General features: G+C 39.4%; 1 protein-coding gene across 4 annotated transcripts in view; it reads right to left on the reverse strand.

Moving 5' to 3' along the window:
- Window positions 1-26,823, reverse strand: part of KDM4B (lysine demethylase 4B) — an 84,637-nt gene that overhangs the window by 36,458 nt on the left and 21,356 nt on the right. For 3 of the 4 annotated variants that reach the window (XM_032441011.1, XM_032441009.1, XM_032441008.1), the window contains exons 5-7: window positions 16,532-16,581; window positions 13,696-13,799; window positions 9,609-9,746 (exon numbers count right to left, since the gene is read on the reverse strand). In XM_032441011.1, coding sequence (XP_032296902.1) covers window positions 9,609-9,746; window positions 13,696-13,799; window positions 16,532-16,581 — 292 coding nt within the window. Of the gene's footprint in view, window positions 1-9,608; window positions 9,747-13,695; window positions 13,800-15,568; window positions 16,582-26,823 lie in introns of those variants that run through there. The other variant, XM_032441010.1, reaches the window with a different exon arrangement.

Consider the following 26,823-nt stretch of genomic DNA (forward strand, 5'->3'; position numbering starts at 1 on the left):
TACTCTGAAAGTCAGAAAAACCATCTACTTAAATAAGCACACGTGGTGCACATGGGGAAAAGAAACAAAAAACATCTCACACTTAAATTAATTTAGTTGCAAGTGCAGTTGTTTAAGATACAGCTAGGCTCCCACTTTGCCTTAATGAAATTTAAACAGAAGAAAACCCAATATATCCAAAGTTCTTCAGCCATCGTTACATATTTTGGTCCTGCATTCAAGTTTCAATATCTGTTACTCCATAACAATGTAGTTTAAAAGCAAGTTACTTGGGGATGGGGGAGTAGGGGAAAGAAGTAATTTATGTCCAAAAGGTAGTTAAGAAAATTCTTATGGTGTACTACAGGAATACATATTGCTCATAGAGACAAGTTAAGAAGTGTTCTCTATATAAGTTGCCACAAGAAGATAGAAAGCTTTTGGGAGAAACACAAAGTCCTCCCAGTATAATACTCTAAAACAGCTATCTGGTTCACTATCCAATTACAGACATTTCTTGATGTCTAGCTCATGCTCAACCAGTGCAATGCAGAAACTAGTCTGGGCTGCAGTTTACTTTCCTATCTTTCAACCCAAACTCACTTTTCCACTCAGACCTTGTACAGCAATGCTCTCATAGATACCCATGTTTTCAGAAGTGACAAAGGAACACAGAATTGCAGGATAGTACCTGGACGATGGGTGACGGATATTCCACAAGTCAGTAAGGAGTTAAACTGCAAAGAAGCAGAAAAAACTTAAAATTCACAGTCTGTGTGCTTAATAGTTGGAATTTGAGAGCTTGTGGGAAGGAAGACAAGCCCTGACCCCCCGCTTCTACTGTAATTACAAGCATAGCTTTAAGTCTCAACAACAAACCAGTTCATTAGGAAACCCACTGGAAATCTTCCACAGAGTTTCATAAACAAAACAATTAGGCAAAGATTTCCAAGGACTCCCCTTGGTCCCTGGCTGCAAGGCATGCTTTTTCCTTGTTTGCCTCCTTAATTCGCTGCTAGAATGTTCCATGCAGATATTGTGGGAGGAAGAGTTGAGTGAATGGCAAGTGACATTAGCCAGGGAGTTAGATTTACCCCATTCCACTAATATACTCAAAATAAAGAGGATTCTAGTTTAAGAAATAGATATGTCACACCTTGGATAAGGCTGAAAAGTTCAGTGCTCTCAGTAACGCTAAAAAAGAAGCACTCAGTGAAATACCAGCTCCCCCGTTTTGACACTCATTCCAGTACAAGGGATGAACAAATTAAGGCTAAATCATAACCACTGGGTGAAAGTCTCCAGTGAATATCATTTTGAGGTTATCTCAAGCTATTATTTCTTCCACACCGTAAGTCTTACAGATGGTGAAAGTCTACAACTGACTGCTTTCACTGGCAGAAAGCATATCACCCCAGCAGGTCAGCACTCTGTTCATGCATTAAGGAAGCAGCTACCATGAACTGGCACGGCTGAGTACAGCTCTACAGCTCTGAAGTGACAGATGAACAAGATAACTCTTGCTAAGTGAGTACTGTTATCCTGTTATCTTCCTGCATGATCACTGGTTTTCCAGTCACTTCCTTTATAAATAAAGTCCAGTGCTGTGATACAGCACATGCCTGTAAACCAACAGATGAAGCAGTAAAATCCACCATTTTGTACACCATGATGAGGGAAATCTCCAGGCAGTTTACAAAAACATGAATAATTTTGTTTGGTGGAATATGAAGTGTTATTTCATGTGACAACACATGATCTGCTTCCAGCACACTGAAATCATTTTCCCTTGTAACAACAAGTATTCCTCTGTAAGATTTTTCAAAAGGATAAGAGGCTGGAATTTATTTGTTGCATCTTCAAATGACACAAATTAGAATCAAGGGAAGGTTGACAAATAAAGGAGCAGAGAGGCTGTCTATCTGTTCTAAAAGAAACAGCAATCAAGACCTCTCTGAAAACCACACACCAAATGAAACACTTTTATCTCTTTTCAGTAATAATCCAGATCCACCTGTAAGTGTTTCCGAAGCAGTTGGGGAGTGGTGAGTTACAGAGCAGATGCAAGATCTGAATCCTGATGACTGAAATTAGAACACACCCAGCTATGAGCCAACCCAGCAGCAGAACCTGCTGACTGCCAGCAGGAAACCAAGCTGCAAGAAAATTAGGAGAAGTACAGCTATCAAGAAAGACAAATAATTGAGCAAAAAGAAGTTTTTAAAAAAATAAAGGAGAGAAACTGTTCAGAGCTCTAAGCACATGATAATAAGAAGTGGGGTTTCATGTTTAAAATGTTTTTCCTGTACAAAACAAAGAGACAAGAACATTAACCACATCTGCCTTTCAGTACAGTGAAGGAATTACTGAGGAGGACAACGAAGAGGTACCTGATGAGTATATGTGATATGAACTCACAGCTACTTTACACTTTTACACGACCTTTCAGAGCTTTAGTATCATAATTTCTGCAACTCTTGAACAGAACATGCTATCTAGTCATTTATTCTTAGGTGGAACATAATACTGCTCCTATCTAAGGCCTTCTGTGGCCCTCATGAAGCAATTCCAGTGGAGCTACGCAGGAAAGCACTATGCTAAGGCAGCTTTTAAAAGGGATTTTTGATGACATTGCAATACTACTATCCCCAAAGCCAGATGATCCCAAAAGCTCAGCTCTGACACATGAATGACTGGGGCTTGTAGACTTTACCAGGGCCTCCCATGTAGCAGGGAAGCTGAGCAAATGAGCTGCAGGAAGCCCATTCTTCACAAAGTTGTTTACTCACAGCCACAAAGCACACAATCACCTCTGCACTATAAATCACAGTGTTAGTGAGGCAGAGAGGATGGGAGCCTGTGTCAGCCCAGTGGCATCAGTACCCACGGGCTCAGGGCAGCTTCTATAAGAGTCCTGAAGAGTCACCCTGAGCCAGAGAAGTCATTACCAAGCAGCATTCAGAAAGTCAAGAGCAGCATGCTTTATACTGTACAGTAATTAAGCTAAGTGTAAATCAGACTGAGTAGCACAAATAGGCTTAGTCTCTTACAGCAAATCCTTGCCAGTACCTCTACAAGGGTGAGAACAAACATCAAGCAGAGAGCTGCCAAGCTGCCTGTAGTCCTTTCTGCTCCCACCTACTGGCCCAAGGTATAAAATATTCTCCATGTTGTGAATCAGGTCCTGAAGAGTTCATCATTACCTCCCAGAATGAGTACCACAGTGGCTCACATGCACCATTTCCATTGGCAGTGCACCCAGATGGGGCAGGAACTGGAACAGACATCCCTGAGGACTGGGATACTGACCACCGCCAAAGTGTGCATTTTCTGATGGAAAAAGTGATGACAATCAGCCTCCCAGTCAGTACTGCAGAAGATCTCAGAAAAGAGCTGATAAAATGAAGCTCCAAGAACAGCAGGAAAGCAATTGTCATCTTTCCACCTTAGCACAAAATGAATTGCAAAAGTTGCTCTTCGTGACAAAGAATCAGTGGAGCTTTACAAATATTTACAAACAACATGAGAAAAAAAAGCACAAAAATACCCAAGAAATATTCAATACAAGAGCATCTTCTGAATCTGTTTTACAAGAATAAACAATGGAAATCACATTCCATAATAAAATGTTTGGTTTTTTTCAGTCTTTTAAAAGGTTCACTTGGACTCACTGGAGGTATACATGCTGAATTAAGGAAAGCAAATTAGGTTAAAAGTTATTTGCCTCCATGAGGTGTTGAATCAACAGCTGCAGATTTGACCTTGCTAAGCAAGGTTCTCACTGCCGGTAATATATCTCTTCTACAGACTGAGACAATCAGTGCAGACAGTGGGTCTTCTGTTTGTTTCTTTTTGTCAAATAACATAATTAGCTCCCCATCTCTGGAATGCAAGGTAGAAGCCTCGGACTGTAAAACCACAAATTAGCGAAGAAGCAACGAATTGATGGAAGGAGTTGTGGCTGATGAGATGACCAGAGCCAGCCAAACATCCTAACTTTGGGGGCTCATTGTAAGAACCCAGCCTTTTCTTGGACATCTAATGCACATGTAAGCAGCTTGCTCTTGAAGTATGTGCCTTTCTTGCCCTCCGGAATGCAGGCTAGGTGGGAATATCCTCCCTGCATCCCACATGTGCACAGTGCTCACTAAACATACCTGCTTTATAACTACTTTGTGCTTACAGAGTTTGATTTTCACGCATCACTACACAGTTATGCAAAAAAACAGTCCTTATTTCTCCTACTTTATAGGCCAAGCAGCTTGTGCAAAAATCTCAAGAATTTTCTTTCTTGAGAAATAAGGACATCTTCGAACAGAAAACCTAGGAGAATATGAACATTAAGGAAACGTGAGCTGCAGTTTTACAACAGAAATTATATGCCAGATGACTTCAAATTATAAACACTATGAAAGAAAATTTGCATCTGATATTCCAATATGATGTAAAAAGAAAAATTCCCAAACAAATGAACAACAACCAAAAAAAAAAAAAAAAACCCAAAAAAACAACATTGCAGCAGATAGAAACAATAATCTGTGCAAAACATCATAGTCTGAAATCCAAAAGGAACTTTTCTTAAAGATGCATTTTTATATCAGTGAAGTCCAAACAGAAGAGTCTTACTTATTTACACCTCCTCAGAGAAGTAACTAAGCAGCAGAACAATATGGAGCTGCTCTTCAGCTGAAGCCTTTATTGGAATACTGTGCAAAGATGAGATGAAGGCTACTTACTTCAGGGCTCAAAATGTAGGATTTGGGAAGGAAGGGCAACTTGATCCCCTTTTATATTGAGAGAGATAATTCTGGCACTATCTCTGTAGTAAACAAGAGATAAAATGAAGGTATGAAAATGTCAACTCATACCAACACAAACACTATCATCCAGGAGTGTCTGCTGTCAATATCAAGGGAAGTGCAATAAATGGTTCCCTTCCCATCCACTTACTTTTAGTCCAGTTTGCAACGGAAACAGAAAAGTTGACCTGCAAAATATACTTGAATTTCTTCTAAAATTCTACATCCTGAAAGCATCTTCTTGAATATAAAGACCAATGACTTACAGTCCACCTCAACTTCAAGAAAGACACTTTACTAAACAACTCAGCATTGAAAGGCTCATTTACTCAATACGCAGCTAAGACCACCCTCCAAGAGAAACAAAAAGAACCAAAACAGTAATGCAGAAAGCAACTGCCAGCTTAAAGAGCAAAACAAAAATAAAATAACCTGACATTAGGAAACAGAAACTATTAGTCACATGCTTTCATCATCAGGCTTTTCTCAACAATTAAACAGGAAAAGTCATCACAAAAATTAACAGAAGACAAATGAGAGAAGAGCTCCAACTATGGAGTAGAAAGGAAAGCATTTCTCAGTAACTTTTTAGTCTCTGCTTACGCAGGTAAGCATTAACAGCACACAAAACCATCCCTACTCAAGAGTATTATTTAATTAGTAATGTTAAGGTCTAATGCAGTGTGTGCAAATTAGAGCTAACTCCTGATATTTAGCTGCTAAAGATCATTTCCTGCCAGAGTTTAATCTCCTCATTTAACATAGCAAAGAATGCTGAAATGAATTACCATTAAACACCTGGAAAGATCCACTGACTACACTCCAGAATGACCTATGGGAGCCACAAGATTAACTGAAGATCTCTCTCCCACCCATAGACATGAAGCTGATGATGTGCTATTCAGCCACACAGATTAAATGAAATAGGTAAACTGACAGGTCTTAAGGTCACCTCGACTAGAAAGCTGCAACACATGGTTCCTAAAGAACTAATGGGAGACATTTACATTGGCAATAAAAGGGACAGTGGTTAGAGTTATTAATTCTTATACTTCTGAGCACAACGTCCAGCTGTAGGCAAGACATCTATTTCCAAGTGGTACACTACCATATAATCAGACATGAGGTGAAGGAGAATGCTACAACTTTTCTCTGAACCTAAAGAGATTGACATTTGTGAAGAACACAAATTTTGTCCATCGCACACCAGCATTTAGTCTAGAGAAGCTCTTACCAAACAGATCAGTAAAGCAGGCTTCAGAGTCAAGTACGTGCTGTACAGCCAATAGTACATCCCAGTTCCCATTACACACAGACTCATAGCCTATGAGTTCCTTTTTATCAGCTTCTGCTATGCAGTTCAGAAAGGGTCTCCAAAACCCCTCCGCTAGGTTCTCAGAACACTCTGAACCAGATACCTGGGGGTCCGACAAGTCCATTACCAATTCAACTTTTAAGCATCCATTCATCTTGGTTCCAATTTACACAAATACAAGTACACTTATCCACTCTCAATTTTCTACACAACTTCACAGCCCTTGCTTTTTTTTTTCTTTTTTTTTTTTTTTTTTGGCTAATGTTGATGCCTGTGAGCAGAACCAGTGCCAAAGCAGCTGATCTTTAAACTTGGCTAATTATCATATATTTTTTCAGCCAGTCCAGGTTCCACTGCAGTTAGCAGAACATTTCAACTACCTGGCAGGCAATTAGCATGGTTCTGCCTATGTTTCTCAAACGTCAGCTGTTACTTTCCTACATGAGTTTTCTTTTGCTCTATGCCATTGCACTATGCCATACATATCATTCAACTCACAACTCTGAGAACAACAGAATTCAAATTTAAACCCGAGGATAAAGTCCAGGAGAACATTACAACTGGCTAATTTTGAACCTTACCTTGTCACCAATCTCATGAGTTCTGGCAGGACAAGGAAAAAAGAAGAATCATTTTACATCCAACTGGTTTCAGTGCAGTAACTCTACATAGAGTACTGCCAAGTCAAGAGTTTCCAAGAACTTAAAAAATAAGCAGATGAGATGAGAAACACCTGTTTGGATGTATGCAAATGTAACCTATTTGAGCCTGACAGCACAGACATCGATACAGTCATTTTCAAAATGTAGGAAACCTGCAATAGTTAAACAAAAAAAATCACACACTCCAGGATGCCTCTCTCCACTAATTCCCTCCCTGTAAATGTGCAGGCAGATCAGGTGCACAGAATCAGCTGATGTTTCATTAAAGTCCCTGTTTAACTTAAAATGGGATTTAAACAAACCTTTAGCCCTTTCAGTGTAAAAGCATTCATACCTCATCTGCAGCCCAACAGTAAGGTATCAAAGGGTTAATTAACACATGTGCAATGTGTGGTTTAGGTAATATGAAATGGAAATCTTTGAAAAGACAAGTGTCAGCAAGTGCAATGGAAATAAATTGGGCATCTCCTTTCACACTTCAACTTTCTCTCTCCAGATTTGCTCAGAGCTCTCTATGCTGCTTGTTCAGTAATTTCACGCTACGTTGCTTAACAATGTAAGCATAGAGGCTCAATCTAAAACCGCACTTCCCAAATGTCACTTGTTTGCAAACACATGGCTGAACCCAAAATTGCTTTCGATATTAGAGTGGTGCCTGCTGGCAATACTGTAGTTAAAGGTCTGTCAGAATTTCCATGATAAACCCCATTTTCAGGGGTGTATAACCATGACAATTTGCTACAGACAAACCTGCTATACAAGGCCACAGCAAACTTCCTCCCCAGACCAGGTTTGCTTAGTCATTTCTGAGTGTAAGACACTTGACAACGATTTGAAGCCTCTTACAGGTCTAGGTTTTTCTTACCAACTGTGTAGCTCCACAACAAATTCAGATGTATGACTCCCTCTTCACACTCGACATGGCCTTACAGTCTACAGCTACTGCCCAGGACCTGGTATACCAGGAATTGATGGTATACAGAAAGATAACAAACACCAGCTCTGGAGTCACGTTCTTGAACACATGCAAGGGACAGAGAGGACAAATGTATGACTTCTCAGAACGAGGATTTTTCTGTTATGAGAATCGTCTCAGCAGCCATTGCTAGCAATTTAGAGGTTTTATCGGTCTGGCACAGTATGTGTATTTTATACTTCACAGTACAAACAATAGCATGCAGAATAGAATATGCTTTTACACCACCGTAGTTTCAGAAACGAAATAAAATCTACGTGTTTATTTTAGAAAAGGAGGGAATTCAGACACTGCATTTCTTTGTTAACTCCATGAAACCATGGGGTGAACATTACTAAAAAGAAACAAGACAGCCAGTTCACCTTTCAGTAACCAAAACGGCTGAAGTTACTTTCTGTGTGATGAGCTTCTCAGATACTGAGTGCTGTGACATTTTATACTCAAGGACTGCAGTTGCTGAGGCAGGACATAAATACAAGAAGGGGAAAAGCTTCAAAAAAGGCTCCTACTGGGGTAACAACCATCTTCCTTTCCTAGCTGGGTTAATTATGCTTGCTTACAAAAAAGGAAAACGAGGAAGAAACAGCACTGGTTTTCCCCCCTGTGATTCTAGAAGACTCCTCACCGTCTGCAGTGCCAGAAACAGCATTAGCCTCTAGAAGCTGAAAGCGGTGACTGGCATTAGTCACAAAGCAACCACTCACACTGATTAACACACACCATTCATCACTTCTAAATATAATTCTGCACAGATAGTTTCAGCTCAGGTCAAACATGCCTGAAGACATTACAGAAAGAAGATGGAGGTTTCAAGAAAGCAGAGTCAACAACCCTAGGATCCCAAAGCAAAGACCACTACATCTAGTAATCATCTACCTTTTTTAGAATATAAAGCCTGGTAAGGGCAATCAGGGCAGCATTATATTGTTTCACAGATTGAGGCACAGAAGCACCTGCAGTGCATCTTCAGCAAAGTTGTCTTTGCCCAGAACAAAGCATAAGGATGCATTATAAAAGTTGTAGAGTCAAACTGAGTTGGAAGAAAACTAAGTGCAGAAGATGATATAAATGTTATTGTAGAATGAAAACTAAGTCTGCCTTTCTGGAAAGGAGCATCTGTGGTGATTTTAAGCTCCTACCCCATGGTTATCATTTCCCAAAGATTATGCAAAACTGATCCCCAGTTTAAAAAAACATGAAGCAGTTATACCTCACTGCACCACATCCAATGAATCAAAAACATCAATACATTAAAACAAACCCATTAAAGCATACTTAATAATAATAATAATAATAATAATAATACCCCACATTAATCCGTTTGAAATATAGGCCCATAGCTGCTACCACTTCAGATTCAGTAACACAAGCATACAAGAAATTTGCCCTGATGAAATAGCCACAGAGTCATTCCACCATGATTCTCCTCTTCAGACATGACTGAGACCTTCTGTACTATAAATTTGTTAGAGAAATTAAAAAACATACAGATTATTAGTATACTCCTATGAAAGTTTATGATGTCTCTAATTTATCCTTTTTCCTTCAACGTGTATACCCAAGGAACTGTATTCAGTTACATCCGTCACCTCACCCACTCTGAAATGCAGTTTGGATGAAGAACTAATCCAAACCTTCTAGTTTCAAAACCACCTCTCCACAAGGTGTATGCACATTCAGCATTCAAGAAAGACATTAGTGTGCCCTCAAAATGACATGAATTATCAACAGGAATAAAACAATAACATGGATCAATGAAAGAGTATATTCTCAAAACAAGGACATTTTCAGTTTGTTCAAAAGGACAAGTCCCCTGCCCAATCATTAGTTTATGAGCTCGTGGTTTTAAGTAACCCCTCATCCAAACAGATACCTACTTGGGTTGCCATTTTTCCATAGTCAATCCAACGCAATGTGGCAAAGTTGGTTGACTCAGCACAGTTGAAACCATGATTGAAGCCAGCATGGTAACCATAAGGAAATGTAATCATAAACTCTCCAGCTTCCTGGGTGATCTGAAAAACAGAAATAAAAGGACAACCTATATCAGATGAGCAGAAACAGCACTTTAAATACAGAGTTAAATCCTCTTTGTTAAATCTCTCAGCAAGAAGGCAGAACAATCACTGCCAGCTCTTGGCTGTACCTATAGTAATTTCTCCTTAACTGCAAAAATACTGAAGTAGTTCTACTGGTGAAAACAGTACAAAGGACAGAAGCTGCAACAAGATCTTAACTCTTGAGACAAAGGCCCCAGTTACTAAAAGGGTCCCAAGCTGCAACATTCCAAAAGATCCACAAATCTTTTGTTTGCTGTCGCTTCATCCCTTGTTAAGTTTGTACCTACACTCCCACACCATACCAGTGCGGCCAAACAGGCTGCGTTCATCCCCTACACACACAGTCTCTGCTACAGTGTCTTACTGAAATACATCATACCTTTCCCTGCATTTATTTGCCCATTTATGTTTGTCACTCTCATTATCATTTGTTCACTCATAAGTCAAACAAACTAAAAAAATCTGAGCCTGCCATTTGTTTACCTGATCAAAATAAAGATGAAAATAAACAAAAAGGATTGAAAACTGCAGCTTACAGCTATAATCAGAGGCTGAACGATTCCCAGTAATTCTAGAAAATCACCTTTTAAACACCTACAAAGAGAAAATGTTGGGGAAGGAACGTACTTGTTAAGCAATGCAGGAACAACTGGCAGCAGCATAACCAGGTCATCCTGCTAGCTTCCCAAAGCATGGGGTAGCATCTCCTGCCTTTGACAGATCAGAAATAAGGCAAAATTTGACCTTCCCATCTTTCTAAACCAGAAGTGCTGACAAAGCTTTCATACCACATCTGGGTTATTTCCCACTGGCACTAAACCACAACACAGCAGTCCGGAGCCTATAGAGCATTCAAAGAACTTCCACATATAAACTCAGGGACATGACCAAACAGAAAATGTTATCAGAAACCAAACCACTGGCCCACTAGACTGAGCCCAAACTTGGTCACACTATGGACATCAGCAAGAAAATAAAAGGGAAAAAAAATTCAAGATTTGATAAAACAAAAGCTTCCAGATGAGGGGTGCTGAAGCACCGCCTGCAGCCATACAGTGCGTCCCCTCCCACCCCTGCACACATCAATGCACAGCAGCAGATTGCTAACTTCAGAAAAGGGAAAGATTATGTTTCTGTCACAACATCTACATCCTGGTGGTGTCTTCATTTCAAGCCCACAGCGTTTGTCCTCCATGTCACTGCTGTCAACATTATCCCTACAATAAATTAGAAAGCACTCGAGATGATGGATAGGCCATGCAGAAAAGTAATAACTATTGAAGAAAAGCCCGCACAAACTGCCACTCACGGAGAAAGGCCTAAATTTACTGACTTCTGCAAGCTTTTACAGAATAAATGGAGAAATCAATAGGAGATTATAGAAATACACATTTTTAATTATTAAAGAGCCCTACTATTGATCTGCTTCTTTCTTTCTTTCCAGAAGTAAATACCATTATAGAGATTTATAAATGCGTGCTTTTTCACTTCATTGAAATCTGCCAGAAATGTAGATGAAGAGATCCTATCTCTATCTCTACAGAAAAGTGGACACATTCCCTGTTCCTGAATAATAGCAATCCTCCTTCAAAACCTACTATTTCAGGATAGGGGTTATTCAGATATGGACTGCTCTGACTAAAGAGATCTCCTCCTCCTCCTCTTCACATTTAAAAAGACCCTCCTAGTGAGTGCCATGGAAAACAGAGAATATATAAACACACAGACACACACAAAAAAACACATTTGTGCCCTACATTCTGTAAAACAGGATTAGGAATTATATGTCTTTAAGGGAGATGTTAACAATACCCCTTCTTTAAAAAAAAAAAAAAAAAAAAAAAGTTTGGTTTTGACAGTAATAGTTTCTCTTTCTGTTCATTGGCCTCTATTTTTGGGGAAAAGAAACCAAAAACAGCACCACACACACACAGAAGCCAAACACATACAAAGGAAACAAACAAAAATCTGTACACAAAAATAAGGTTCTTATCAGTAAGGTAGCACACATTTTAATACTGAGTATGAAGGAGGCACCAGAGGTGAACCTACACAACACTTTCCCTCCCCAAATGACAAGATTCACAATGAGAAGCCTCACTAACTATGAGAAGACTTTTTACCAGGCAACAAATTAGAAATTCCCTCCATATCAAAGTACTTCATATCCCATGCCCATCACCAAACAGCTCAGTAAATATGACTTGGGATAAGCTTGATAGAAAAGCTTTCCCCTCTTACAAACTCTTTTGCTCCTCTTGCTTGGCTGTTAATCAGAAATTACTTGGTATGTATAATTACTAATCAATGCCACTTTCCAGGTACAATGGAAATGCAAACACAAAGTGTTGCTCCAGAGAAAAATATGCCCGCCTACAGCATTCAAATATTTGAAGACTCGCATGAATTTCCTTCACATTCTGACTTCCCACAAACATTCAAACAGCACATTTGGGCAGTAAGTGGCAGAAACTAATCCCCATTTCCTATTCTCTTCCATTTTATAGGAGGATGGGATACCAACAGGGAACTGCACAACAAACTTAACTTAAAATGTCTAGTGAGCACCAACAGGAATTTTTTATTATTATTTTCAGTATCTTTAGATAAGCAGTGATCTATATGTAAGCAAGCAGTGATCCCTTCTTAGGTTCTGCTTGGCCCCCTCTATCAAGTCCTTTCTCACAGGGGCATCTGTGCATTACACTGAGATGCTACCCATATTCCTGAAATCAGTTTCCTGAAATTTGTAAAGATAAAATTTTTAACAAAAAAAATCCAAGAACCATCAGATCCCAAAGTCAGATATTTTCATTATTATTTTCAACCATGTGTAGCAGATAAGCGTGTTTTCACATTTGAGCTTTAGGTTTAACAGATAGAATTACAAGAAAAAATGGTTTGTTGATCCCTAAGAACAATTTAATATCGACCACCATGTGCAAACTAGGCCAAATACAGCCACCGATATTGAACATTGCTTTCTGCAAGTCTCTGCTGCACAGTAAGCTCATCTGACAAAACCAGACAATCACAGTGCAAATTTCATTCATCACAGCCTTCCACTAGGAAAAATGAAATAGTCTCTGGAGCAGTAAATTGAATGAATTCATAGTTTTTATGCTATAAAAGAGCACAGAACTTTTACTTCTATCTCAAAGAATCACTGGGATCATCAAATAGGTGCTATACTTCATCTCCGGTGGACTAACTCTAGCAAAACCATGCTTAAAAAATGATCAGAACTCAAGAGTTCTTCCTTCGAAAAAAGGCCACAGTATCTAGAGCTGATGATGCAAGAGAAGTGAGGAAGGATGAAATCATTTTAAATCGGGCACTCTTTGACACTTCCACTGGAGTTAGAGCTGCAGTGCTTCCAACTCAGTTCCCTTTTCTGCACCCAGGCAGTATCATGCCCACAAACACTGTCCTTAAACATTCTGGCAGGACAAGAGCTTTGTATGCTGGCAACACACAGAAGCAGTAACCGCTTGATTGAATCTGCACAAAATCCATGCTTGACTGAGGAGATTTACTTCTTGCCCAAAGCCTTTGAGAATAAGCACATTAAGATGATCATACCAAATAAACATGGCCCCTCATTTCAAATAAAAGGACTTAAGAAACAGACAGATCCTTTCTGGCTCTGTGTAGATAGAATGCTTTTACAAATGAGAATCTGCATATATAACTCCTGATTTTGGTTCACAAGGGATCCAGAAAAAAACAACTTAAGATTGCGTTGAAGAGCTACCTGAGAGTTATGCTGCCTATTGAAAAGCCATAGGACATGGATCAAACTGCTCCAGACCAGCTGCAGAGAACTGCTGCCTTAAAAGAGGGTTGTCACAGTTTGTGCATTTCAGCAACTTGCCAGCATCCTCAAAGCCCCTTCTGTACATACCCGGTCAAAAGGAATGCCGTACTTCTTCAGGATTGAAGGTGAAATGAGGGTCATCTTGTGACGGAGAAATGCATCACATCCCTGAGAACTTCCAGGAAAAAATCCTGTAGAGACATTGCAGAGAGGACTATCACTTTAGGAATATTAAGTCATTATTTAATCAGTGACAAGGTGACAAAATGAAAACCTGCCTAAATATTTTACGTAGATCAAAGCAATGGGCATACTACTAAAGATGTCAATAATTAGCACATTCCTCATTGTTTCAAATACCACATAAATTTTGTGAAAAAGATCTGAATGTTGAGGCACATACATGTTAATTCCACTCACAATGAGAGTCAGCATCTAATCTTACATATCTGAGCATACACAACTTAGCCAAAATCTCAGTAAATCCCTAACAAATTAAGAAACTGAACCTGGCTGTCTCCAGTTTTGGCTAAAGTCTGAACAAACCTTTTTCTTAATATGGACAAGGAAAAATTGACAAGCATGCACCATCTACTCTATACTGAGATGTCCTTTTTATACCTTCTCTGATGGACAGCTATATTATTCCTGGGAAAGTAACACAACTGTTATCATACGATTCCAGAATGATCTGCCCTACATACCAGCCTAAAGAAAAGAAAGAAATAAGCATGCAGATGTTAATATTCAGTCAAAAAGAAAGAAACAAAACAAAACATAACCACTACTGTGTAGTGGAAGGAGGGACACTCATTTATTGGCCACAGAGGTCAGAGGCAGAGACACTATGATTTAATTCAGCATCTCAGCAGTACAAAGTACAAGTTTGACCATAGCTGCAAGATTCACACTGTGTCAAAACAAACCACCAAGAATTAAAAATATTAACATTGGTGTCAAACCAAACCTCTTGATGTCAACACTTCCTTCCCAAAAGCATCAACTAGACTGTAAAAACGCGGCGTTCAAGACCATGCGCTTCACTCCAGGCAGGTGATTCAATTAACAAATGGTGTTTATGGTATTAAAAACCAACATTATTTACAGAAAGAAAGAAAATTTAAAAAGCAACCAAGCTCAGAATACAAAACTAATTGATGGGACATAATGGAAGGGATTTCGGAAACTGAAAAGAATTGCCAGATTCCAGGTTTTCCTATATTTTTGTACTAAAAGCATTTACATTAAAATGATGACTGTCTCCTGCCTAGTTTGTCATTCTTCTCTGCAGTTCCTCTTTTTAATGCACAGTTTATGTGGCTCTCATTAAAGCTACTAATAAAGAAGCACATTTTAAGTGATTAGCACGAATAACATGGCAACACATTAGCATTCTCTCCATGGACTCCACAACTCTCTCTGCAAGCCCATTTAGAGCTCAGCTATTCATTTTCTGTATTAACTGCACACTCATCTTTCCAGAGAGGACATCTTCATAGTATAGTCCACTGATGTATAGGATGGGGAGGATGCCCAAGCAGTAACACTGTTTCATTGTAGTTTTTAGACATTATTCATCCCGACTTCCAAAAGGTACTAAGCAAAATAAAACAACCAGCTCAAAATAAAGATGAGATCACAGATAATGTGTCTGGTTTACACATTGTCAGCCACTGCTGTGCTTCAATATTTTATTCTTTTTTCTGCAAGCATGAAACAGTCACCAGAATGTCAGACTGCCAGCAAGAAATGCCGTTACTATGAAAACCTACTTAATTATTATTATTATTACTCCTCTGCATCAGAATACAGCCTTCCAATTCTTCCTGCCTCTCTTACCACGGCAGTGCTTTTGCTGCATTAATTTCAACAGATTTAAATCATTAGAGTACACCTCAATGGGGATGGAATATGTAGATTTTGAGTTAATTGTGCCAAGACAATGGCTTTTTTTTGGCTGGGCGGTGCTTAGAGCATTTGCAAATATACAGAAACAGCAAAAAAGCATAAATAAAACATCAACAAATAAAGACATATATATTTCTGCAGTCCATCATCGTTCCTGATACTGCCACCATTACCAATTGAAAACCAGAAGTGTCAAAAGCAGAATGCTGATGTCCATGCTTGCTGCTCACAGGATGACCTTGGCAGGCATTTAAGCAAGAACTGCACACACAGCTTTGAACAGCTGAGGTCAAAACTTAGTACAGCCCAAGCTAGCTCTGCTCTTTGAGATGGACTGTATTGTATTGAAAAGATGGTAGAGGATTAGGCTGGAAAGGAATGCCACCAACACCACTGTATGTTGTCATAGAGGAAGGCAAGAACTCCACTAGCTGTTCTGCATGAGTGCTGCTGTGGATTTTGCTTAAACGAGATTTAAAGTGATCTGCCAATACTATGTACATAACACATAGCACAGAAAGAAATGTTTTTTAGCACACCTTTTCCCAGCAGGGTGTGTGTATGGGATGGAATCATCACCAGTACTTCAGACTGCACACCACAGAACTGGAGCAACAGAGTTCTTACCACACTGCCACAAACCTCCTACAGAGATACATGATGAACTCCATTTCCCATGCATGGTCTCAATGCTTTGAAAAATCAAGCTTTTTCCTCCAATTTCAGATAGGGCCATGGTGTGTCAAGAGACAGGTTTTAAGAAAACAGCTCCACTATGAAGAATTGTGCACAGCACTTCTGACATGACAAGGTTTCTGACTCTGATGCTATTATACCAATGTAGGTTCATCAAGCAGCTCATTCAAGAGTAAATTATAGCAGTCAGTTCAAAATCAATACTTTATAAATCTTAAAATTCTTTACAAATCCATTTTAAAATTAAGGGTTGGTTCCTCTTCTGGAACCACAGAACACATCCATCTACAGCACTAACGCAGGAAGAAGCCAAGCTTACCTTTTGCCAAACGTTCCAATCTCTTGCCATGTTCTGGAGGTATGGCATACCTAGGACAAAGTTAACAGAGAATAAAAAAAAATAATCACGCCACAACTTAACAACAGTGGGAAAAAAAAAACAAACTAAAAATGATGATAGTAATAACTTCTAGCACAGCACTCTTAGATTAACGTCTTGAAAAGGAAGCAAAAATTTAGAAGTCTGGAAGGTATCAGTAACATGTTGGTACAAAAGGAGGAGGAAAGCCAGTATCTCAGTAAAGCCCTTAAACGTGTTACACAACATGTGAGGTTTTCCTGACACTTTTTAAGAAACACCATCTTAAGCTGCATAAGGCATAAGGAGAGCTGAGGTGGCAAAATGGCAGTGCAACAGAAATCACTCAGCTTGGGGAACAGCACTCTTGTTTTCTGCAGGAAGGATATGTGCAAAAGAAACTCACGAGGCTGTGCTAAAGACAAAGACATAAGAAATCTCAGATGGGCTGAGAAGGTGTGAAGGAGGATCTCTGTGCACTGACATCTACAGGGAGTGAGGATAAACATTTTTTAAAGACAAGTGTGCAAATCTTCTTTGGGTTTCTTCAAAAAGTAAACACTTTTCATAACAGCCAAAGCAGCCAATTGGAGTGGGATTGTGTTGACTGACTTGAAACAGAATTAAACTGTTAGGTAATTTTCTTGAAGAGGTGAATGGGAAAAGTGGGGTCTTCAGAGGAAAAACACATTAAAGAACACAGGGACCTGTTTCTACATTTTTTTTAAATACAGTTTTCTGTGATCAGGAGTAAAAAGTGTACAAAAGAACATCAGTGAGAAGAGAGGAGGTTTCTTCGTTTGTTTTGTGCTGGTGCAAAGTACTGAATGTAACTGAGGAAAAACCATCAACTGCCTAAAGTCACACAATACTAACTGAGATATTCCCCTGTGATCTCCCCCCAGAAGATCTTAGTAAGCTCACTCGTTTCAAGTTACACCGCCTCAGTATTCACAGAAGGAAAAATCAAGTGCTTAAGACTTTACACACTCAGGTCATGATGTGACTGACCACCACAATATAGCAAAACATCTGGGTATAAACATATAAACATCATATAAACATATAAACATCTGGGATGGCACAAATAATAATGCCAGTGGAATTTTGTAAATCATTGTTTACATGCTGCATCAAATTAAATATGGCTGTCCTACCTTTTTTCATAAAAAGAAGAGAGAGTTTTGAAAATATATATTTATTACCGTCTGTAACTTTTGCACAATGTGAATAATAATATAAAAATGAGTTATTTTTGTTATCTTCAATAAAATTGTCAGAACTATCACGTCTCATTATGACAAGCTGAAAATGGGACATTGTAAGCAAGCAACCACATGATCTCAACAACACTTGAAGAGTACTGTTGTTCTTCAAAAAACAAGTTTAGAGGACTGTCTGCCAGTCTTCTTGTTCAGCTTCTCATTTTTCAAGTCAAAAGTTTATCTACAACGTGAGGAAAAACAAATAGAAGTCATATCCCAGATGGCTTTTCGTTACAAAAATTTACCTTATCTGATCCTTGCAGGTTAGAAAGGATAACAAAGGAAAGAAATCCTACATAGGATGCCCTAAGATTTAGACATTAAGCCGATTTAAACTGATGGCTTAAAAAAATCTAAGGGAAAATACGATGTAGCACCTAATCTTATAAAATAATAAACACAGCAACAGGCTCCCAGCATACTCTGACCATCCTGACAGTGCCTTAAATTGTATAATTATCAAACAATTCAATTTCATTTGTCTAGGACAAAGCTAGGAGCTTTCATTTTACAAAGACAATTTATCACTTACATAAACGTGATAAAACTAATCCTGATCCAAAGCTCCTTTGTGGGATTAATGTCCCTTAAAACAGGGAAATGAGACATTCCAGTCCTTGTGGGAAAAACGCTGAAGGATTGGGAAAGAACTAATTTATGGCTACAAGGCTGCTGATGATTAATGTAATATCCCCAGTCTACAATGCAACCTTCACTTAATTAGTGTCTGTAATTGGGAGTTGTAAAGATAAGATTAATTGAATCTTGAGGATGTTAAAAGTCTAATATATTGGAACATGGTTACTGTGTTATCTCCAACTGCAGACTGCAAAAAGCCAAACTGAGCTTTGGAGAATAGTCCATGGAGAGACAGAGAAAAAGGACTTGCTTGGATAGGAACCAGTGAGAGGAGGAATTTCCAGCTTTTAAAAATGAAGTCTATGTAATAGTATGCAGATCAGAACACCCTACCACAGAACAGCCTCTTGGGAACAGCTGACTCCACATTTATAAATTAACTTTTTTTTGTTTGGACCAAGTCTTTTAGGAAGCAGAGTCTACGCTTTCTTGTAAATTTATTCTTAGGAATTCACAAAGTTAACTGCAGAAGAGAATTAGGAGTAAGTCAAATTCTATTTTAAGGTACACTCACAGATCTGACTGATTTACACAATGATAAGCAACAAAGAGAGAATTCAGGCTGCTACTTAAAACCAGGAATAGAAACAGAAGCCTTCTGCAAGCACTGAACAGATCGAGCGAGCCAGCTTTATGGGATCAGACAAAGTGATTGATTACAAGGTAAAATAACAATGGAGGTGACATGGAAAGATCAGAAATTGCTGCAATCAAAGGAGCACTGTAATTGAGCATGCAAGCACTCACGAAGAGGTGGCTTTTGTGTACGATCTTATGGTAGCACCCTGTGCTCTCACTGCAAAATGTGCCCAGACACTTATCAGGGACACAGAAGGAACTGACAAAGCAATGACATTCAGTACCCTTTGTTACTGACCCTCTTGCACCTACAGGCTGGGGCTTATATCAGTAAAGCACTTCAATTCCAGAGAAAGCTGAGAAGACTATGCTTCACTACATCCAATGACTTCCTTTTCTATAGGCATCACTCAGGAAACTTCAAGATTTTTTCAGCAAATAGGAGCATTCTTTTTCCTTTAGTACTCCATACCCATACTAAGAGAAGTTTCCTCTGGATAAACACCAAAACCAAAAGCCACTCCATCAAAAACTTGAAGGAAAAAGAAGAAACACATGTAAAATTGCTTCCCTTCTCTATCCCATTAAGGTCGTACAATAAGGGTGCTCCACAAAGTTATGGAAAGAGTAGGAAAAGCACAGAAATACAAGAAAAATTTCACTTCTGCATCAGTTGGTCAAAATAAGACTGTAATACCTTGTAAAAAATCTCAACTTGAACATATCAGACTGACAAGAACCTGATTCTTCATCACAGTTGACAGAAGCAGTTTTCTGACATCCAACTGCCCAGGTATAACTGAACTAAGAGTACTACAGACCTACCTTTGCTTCAGCCTTCAGTAGACACTTCTTTATAACCACAGCAAAGATGAAGCAAGGATTTTCTGTTGTCCCACTCATAAAATTAAAGGGAATTGATAGTGGCAGCATAAATATTTTAACAGCTTTTATTAATAACTCTCTTTACTTCTAGATTACTTCTGCTTCAGAGAAAACATCTGCAACTGCCTAAACTGCCTCCAAAATATACAAGCGCCAAAAACGCTGACCTTGAGTCAATGCTTCAAGCGTAGTGTTTGTCCCTTCTGGTTCAGCAAGGTCCCCCATAAAGCTATGTCTATGTAAACAGTGCTAAAGCAGCCACTGTCCTAAGGCATACCAAACTTGCTAGAAACTGAGCTTGCAAACAAAGCAAGAAAGAGCCAAACCTGAAAACTGCCATGCTGCAGTCTGTGGGATTACAACATGAATAACATCTTGCTGCTTTGCCAGGGAACACAAGATTTACAGAACAGATAAGTCTCAAAATAAAAAATGGTCATAGCTGTATGACTCAAATATCACCTTACCCTGAAGTCAACAATCTGAAAGTAATATACTGATTCTTCTAAATTACCTTTTCCTACACTTTCTACTAAAACAAGAGCATGTCCCTGAAATAGATTAAATATCGCTTCTACAAAAATGGAACTTTGCTGCTCTAAATGAAGAATTCTCAGCTTCCAAACTTGTTTCACAAAACTTAAATTCTAGCATAACTGATCTCTACTTCCATATAATATTCTGAGTTCTTGAGGATCCCTCAAACCTCATTCTGCTTGTAGTTACCACACGTTGAGATCACAGGTCTAGAAGATGCATTTCCCAAAGCAACAAATGTGTAAGACAATCAGAATCACAGAAGCACAGAATTGTAGGGGTTGGAAGGGACCTCTAGAAATCATCGAGTCCAACAACCATAATCATAGACGTTGTTAAAGGTTCCTTCCAACCTAAACTATTCTGTTTCTATGATTTTCAAACAGTGGTAGTTTGCTTTTGTTAACAAGCAGCAAGTTTAACTGGACAGTCCCCTTTTCACCCTTAATACAAAGGATCTTTCCTATTTACCATAAAGGATGTCATTAATAGTGTAATTTTCATGGTGTTTTGTTTATTCCCCTGGAATGGTTTGATGGATGCGGATAATTATCAGACTATAAAAGCCAGCAAACGTGCCATTTTCTATCGCTCTAAATCATCAAACAAATAAACTGTGAAACAGCATTTTTGAATACAATTTTCCCCTCTAATGGCTTAGAATTATTATTAGGAACAATGAAAATAAATAAGCAAATGTCTTGTGAGTTAAAAATCAAATGAACGTGTCAGTAAATAAAGAGAGCACACTGACCATCCCAGGATGCAAGGATTAGTTTAGAAGCCATTAAAAGATGACACAATGAGAAATTCACTACTGCAATAACACCATTTACAGCATCAGATCTTCTTCAGGGACCTTCTGACTAGCTCAGATCCTGACCTCAGGGCTGCTTCATCAAAGCAGGAGGGTGAGTATGTTCAATTTTGTCTTCAAAGCTATTAAAAATTTCATCTATAACATACTCCTGCCTCAGGCAGTCCTCAACCCACTCACACACTCCCCAACATTTCCCCCCACCTCCACCCCCCCTTTAGGAGGCACTGTTCCTACCTGGAGCTGTCATTAGCTTTGGCAGAGCACCAGAGCATCCCAGCCCTTAGGTCAAGAGTCTCTCAAAGCTTCTGAGACCTTTACCTGCTACAGTTGTGACACACACATGGATTTTGTTAGTTACAATGCCTTGCTTTCCCACCTTGCGCGTCATACCCAGCATCTCCTCCACCAAAACAGAACAATTAAGCAACTACTAGATTACTAAGCCTCATGCATCTAATTTCTAGCAGAACTTGGGCACCATGAGCAGGAGGTTCAGCTGCAAGGCTTCAGAAATGTCATTTCACTCTGATTCACATTAGAAGTTATGAAAGTTAATTTCACAGTGCCTGCACAAGGTCTGGGCAAACAGGGCCCACACAGTTTAACATGCTATAATTACTGGAATAAGGGAAAGAAAGAAAAACTGAGCAGCACATCTTAAATATCTAAGAACATGTGTCATACAGGGGGTTAGTTATCTGTCTTCAAAGCAGATTTAGTTGTGCCAAAAATACTGACCCTTTGAAGACACAAATGCCAACCCACTCCCAGTGGTGATGAGCAGAATAAAGAGCTATTACTGCAATCTCTGTAAGACAACATTGGCAATAAATGCATAATCTGAACTCTAACCCTCAAAATCTTTAGCTCCCGTGACTGCAACTGTGCTACCAAAGCCAAGTAATAAATTAAAAATCCCTCAGTCTGTCAAGTATGCTTACCACCCAATAGAAGCCATTAAGAGCCAGTACTACACGCTGGGGAGTCCCTCATCTGCAGTCCATATCCTGGTTCTAAGACTTAATGTTTCAACGATTACAGTGTGACATTTCCAAGCAGTATCAAACTAAAGTTCCAGAAGTTGTTCTGCCCTATTCTTTAAGTGGGTTTTGAAACCTGTCTAAAAATAAGGCATTTAAAACAAGAACGGATTGTTTCTTAGAGGACAGCGGTGTCAGCTCCCAACCCTCTGCAGTTATCCTTTCTCCTTCCCAGTTTGCTGAAACATAGCAATCAACTCCCTTTCTTCTCATCAGTATGTGAGGTTATCCAGCAGTGAATTTGCTTTAAGCATGCAGTTTGACTTCTTGAAATCGCCATTCAGAAAGAAAAAAAAATCTCTGGCCTCCCTCATCCATCCCCTTTTCTTGTGGTTCCTTCATGTCAAGAATGTAAACACATGCTCTGGAGATAAGATCTCATACTGATCAGAGAGCTTCTTGTTCCTAGGAAAAAGCCTTTATTGAGTGTCTGCAGTTTTATCTTTAATGGATCATTTTACAGGAGAATAGATGCTAGAATCCAGTATCTTTAACCAGCAGTGTCAATGATTCCAAATAATGACATTTTTATTGAAATACACATAGGAAGAAAGATAAACACAGAGGCTTCCAAGTAACTGCTCGAACAGCCATAATAAGGAGTAAACAGGTAATGACAGAATAAGATTACAACCACACAAGCACACCAAATCAGCCCATCTTCTAAAGCTCAGAGAGGAATAAGCTCTGCAGACAGCTGCTCAAGAGCAACCCTTTGGGAACCAACACAGGAAGAAAATCAGGACAAAACCTGCTCAGAAAGGGTCTGTGTAGTGTATTTCCCATGATAAGATCCCTTTTCCATCACATCACAGTCTAATTATCAACTCTGCTGCCAAGCACAATACAGAAAAATGACAAGTAGATTTGCTCCTAACAGATCAAATGGGAAACCTCCTCCTTCCCTTAACAAACTGAAATTTGTGTAACTGCTCTCAAATGTGATGCCTGGTAACATTAGGCAGAACACTGCTAGTCTTTCTGGGCTTCGGACTGAACCCCTATGGATCAACTGCTGGAACAGTCAGCTCCCTTCACATAAGGCTACCATGAGCTAGAGACAGATTTTCAAGAAACACACAGGGCAGCAGCTTTTTAAAATTCTGATTTTAAAACCAAGCAAATTTTTAGGAGCCGTGCTTCACCTACAGATTTTTTTCCTACTTTTTCCTAAAATTACAGAATTTTAACTAATTTCACTTTTTTCACTTAGAAGTCAATAAATGCATGATTTTTTTTCCACAACTAAAATGCAATTCTTAAGCTTTACTTTAAATGAGGAGATAACATATTAACAGCCATCTGGTCTTGGGAAGACTGCTGATGTAACAGGCCAGTGAGCTTCACAGCAACAAATGCAGGCACCGAGCACAAGTTTACAAACCACAGTGGAGTGAATCTCCTCCCACACATACAAAATAAACCCATAGTTTGCTGCTATGTGTGGTGAATGGGTAGTGGGAAGCAGGTGCTTTTTCTTAGAAGTGTTTTGGGAAAAATATTCTCCCAGATCCCCCATGGTACGTTGACTGCCCTCTTTCAAAAGAAGCGGCCAGAACCTCAGCAGAGATATTAGAGTATTAACTAGTTACCAGCCACACAGCACCTCAACAATGCAGAGTGCTATTTAAGTGCTGTCACTTCGATAGGCTTCTGTTCTTTTAGACTATACTTATACTGTATTTGGCATCAGCCATCATCAGTTTTCTCTGCTGTGCAAAGGGGAAAAAAAAAAAAACAACCCTGGTGATGTCTGTCAGCGTGTTAACAAAACGTGAATAAAGACAAAGCTCTGCAACACGGTTGGTTCCTTCTCACCCAACCAACCCATTTTCAGGGCTGTGCCAAGCCAGAATTTGCAAGTTCACTCTCCCGCAGGGCCCAAGTCAGATCAGGCTGAAAGAGTTACATGAAGCATGGAAACACATCTTCCTCCCATCTAGTCTCAGCAGCAGAGTGCACTGTTCAAACAGCTCTGTTATTAAAACCAATCTGTGATCCTGTCAGACTTCCACAGATCTTCATTTGAAATCAGGCCTGAGCTTTGAGCAGACTCTTTCAAAACACAAGAATGACTTTCGGTGAAAGCCTTCTTGGATCAAAGGCACGCTTCTCTCAACCCAGACTGGGTCTACTGAGCTGCGATGAATTAGTAGTGATGGCAAAACCAGCCACACACATTGAATGCTGCATCAGAGGAGCAGGAGCCCACTTGAAGACACGGCTACAAAGATAGGAATGAGATCACAAATCTGCATTATCACCTTTCAAGATAATTATGGAAGGTTATAAAGATGAACCACAGATCAGAAGGATCTCCACTTTGCTACGTTCACTCGTTCACTACAACCACTGTCAGATGGACTGCCCCGATCTCTAAGAGTTTTTAATTTCAAGAAACAAACTGAACACACTCAAAGGAAATAGATACAAAATGCACAGACTGAAAAACAAAATGGCAGTGTTACATACTAACACGTGTCTTCTGCAGTAGATTTAGGCAGGGGTAAGGATGACAAATGGAAAGAGCAAAGGGCTTCAGATGGAGGGAGAAGGGAAAAAAAAAAAGCACAAATATAGCAGAGCTGAATGGAAGGAGGAATACCAGATGCATACAAACAGCCGGAGACTGAAGTCAATGCACTCATTCTTACAGGGCAACAGTCTCTCTTCAGACAGTTTCCACAATAGTCTGGCTTGACCTTCATGGCATTTTCTCTCAAAGTTAGGTAAGAGCGAGTGAAGAAAGGCAACATGCAAGTCCAACCTCCCCAGAATAGCGTGCCGCCTCTGTATCAGGAAAAATTACCTTCAATAATCTACAAGACAACAAAAATCCAAGTCTATTAAAAAGAAAAATTTCCACTACTCCAACTGCAAGCATCTGATTTGGAGGATAATCACCTTAATACAAGCCAGAGCTCATGATTCTTCATATAGTTTGGTTTGATGACTTAACTACATTAAAACCAATCCAATCCCTACAATACACCAATCTCCTGGAATTTTATAGCAGATTATCAATGTGCACCATTCCCGCTTTACTGATATTTACATCATCCTTCAGCCACAGCACCACCTTCAGGACAGACAGTACTCTCAAGCCCAGAGGAAGCCTCGTTTGAGAATCATCAGCAGAGTGTGGCTTGTATTGATTAATTAATGACTGCGGTATACAAAACTTGAAAGGCTGTATTAATAACTTGCCATGGCATTGCTCTCATTTATCAGTGAATTACAGGGGGATGTAACTCTGCATCTCAATACATCACTCTTTTCACAAATCTCAGAGCAAATCAACGTGCACACAGATTCACATTCTAGAAATCCAGTTCCAAAGCAGCTTCCACCTCACAGTTGTAGAACAGGTAGCAGAGTGAAAAGCTGCTCTGCCTGGTCATACTTTATCTCGCTTTCATTTCTTTTAATGAATATCCCTGTTCTTTATCCCCCCTTTTTTTCTTCTTCTTCTTTTTTTCCAGTAGAAAAGGGTCTTGCATTGCCAAATCTGCCTGAGAGTAAATGGTGGTGTTGTTAATCTATAAATCAACCATCACCATAAATTCTGCTCTTTTTCACTCCAAAACTGCAAAGCTGTAAAACAGATTACATGGGATAGCATAGGCTGGAAGAAAATTTGTGAGCTGCAAGGAACCCATCACTGCCAAATGGCCTTCCCCTGCTTTTCCTTTCTCCTCTACTCCACCCCAACAAGCCTATTAATCTCCACTGTCAAGAGTAGAACACACAAACAGCAAAAGTACACGCACTTCAGAAAAAGGCAGCCTCACACACTTCCCATGGCAGGCTAATGCAGAACTTGAGGACCAAGGGGATGGGGGAGAAGGGTATGTAAAATTTAAAAAAATAAAAATCAGATATCTATATATAGAGAGAGCGAGCTACATCTATCCTCTGTATGGAGCAAAATAAAAAGTCATAGCATAACAAATGCAGAGTTCCCTCAAGGGCAAAGTCCCCATGTGATTCCAGCTAATCAACCTTTAAGAAACTCAAGGATCTCCAGGGTGCAAGGGTTACTGAGATCCTAATAATCAAGACTTCTAATCACATCTTATCAATTCAGTGATTCAGCTGCCTTGTGCAATGGCTCCCTGAGGGAATGTAACAGTTAGAAGGCAATAAATGATGCAAGGGACAAATGCCCTTCCCCCCTGCTGCTATACAACTCAGTATCAATCCAGCTGCTCTAAATGAGATTACATCGAGTTCATGACAAACTGCAACATATGTGAGAGTCTGTTAAAGCAGAGAGATCGTGCAGAATACCACACAGGGGAAACGGGGACAAGGACCCAGTATCCTGCACTGAAAATGAGGAATGATAGAACCTGAAGAGTTAAGCTCTGTGACTGTATTGGGTCATTTTATTTCCCCAAGACACTTTTCCAGGGATCAACATTTTCTATCCTGGGGGAGGATAGGACAAGATTTCTGACTAAGACAGCTGCAGTGCTTCCTAAGACA

The sequence above is a fragment of the Coturnix japonica genome, chromosome 28 (genome assembly GCF_001577835.2).
Source record: "Coturnix japonica isolate 7356 chromosome 28, Coturnix japonica 2.1, whole genome shotgun sequence".
Lineage (NCBI taxonomy): Eukaryota > Metazoa > Chordata > Aves > Galliformes > Phasianidae > Coturnix > Coturnix japonica.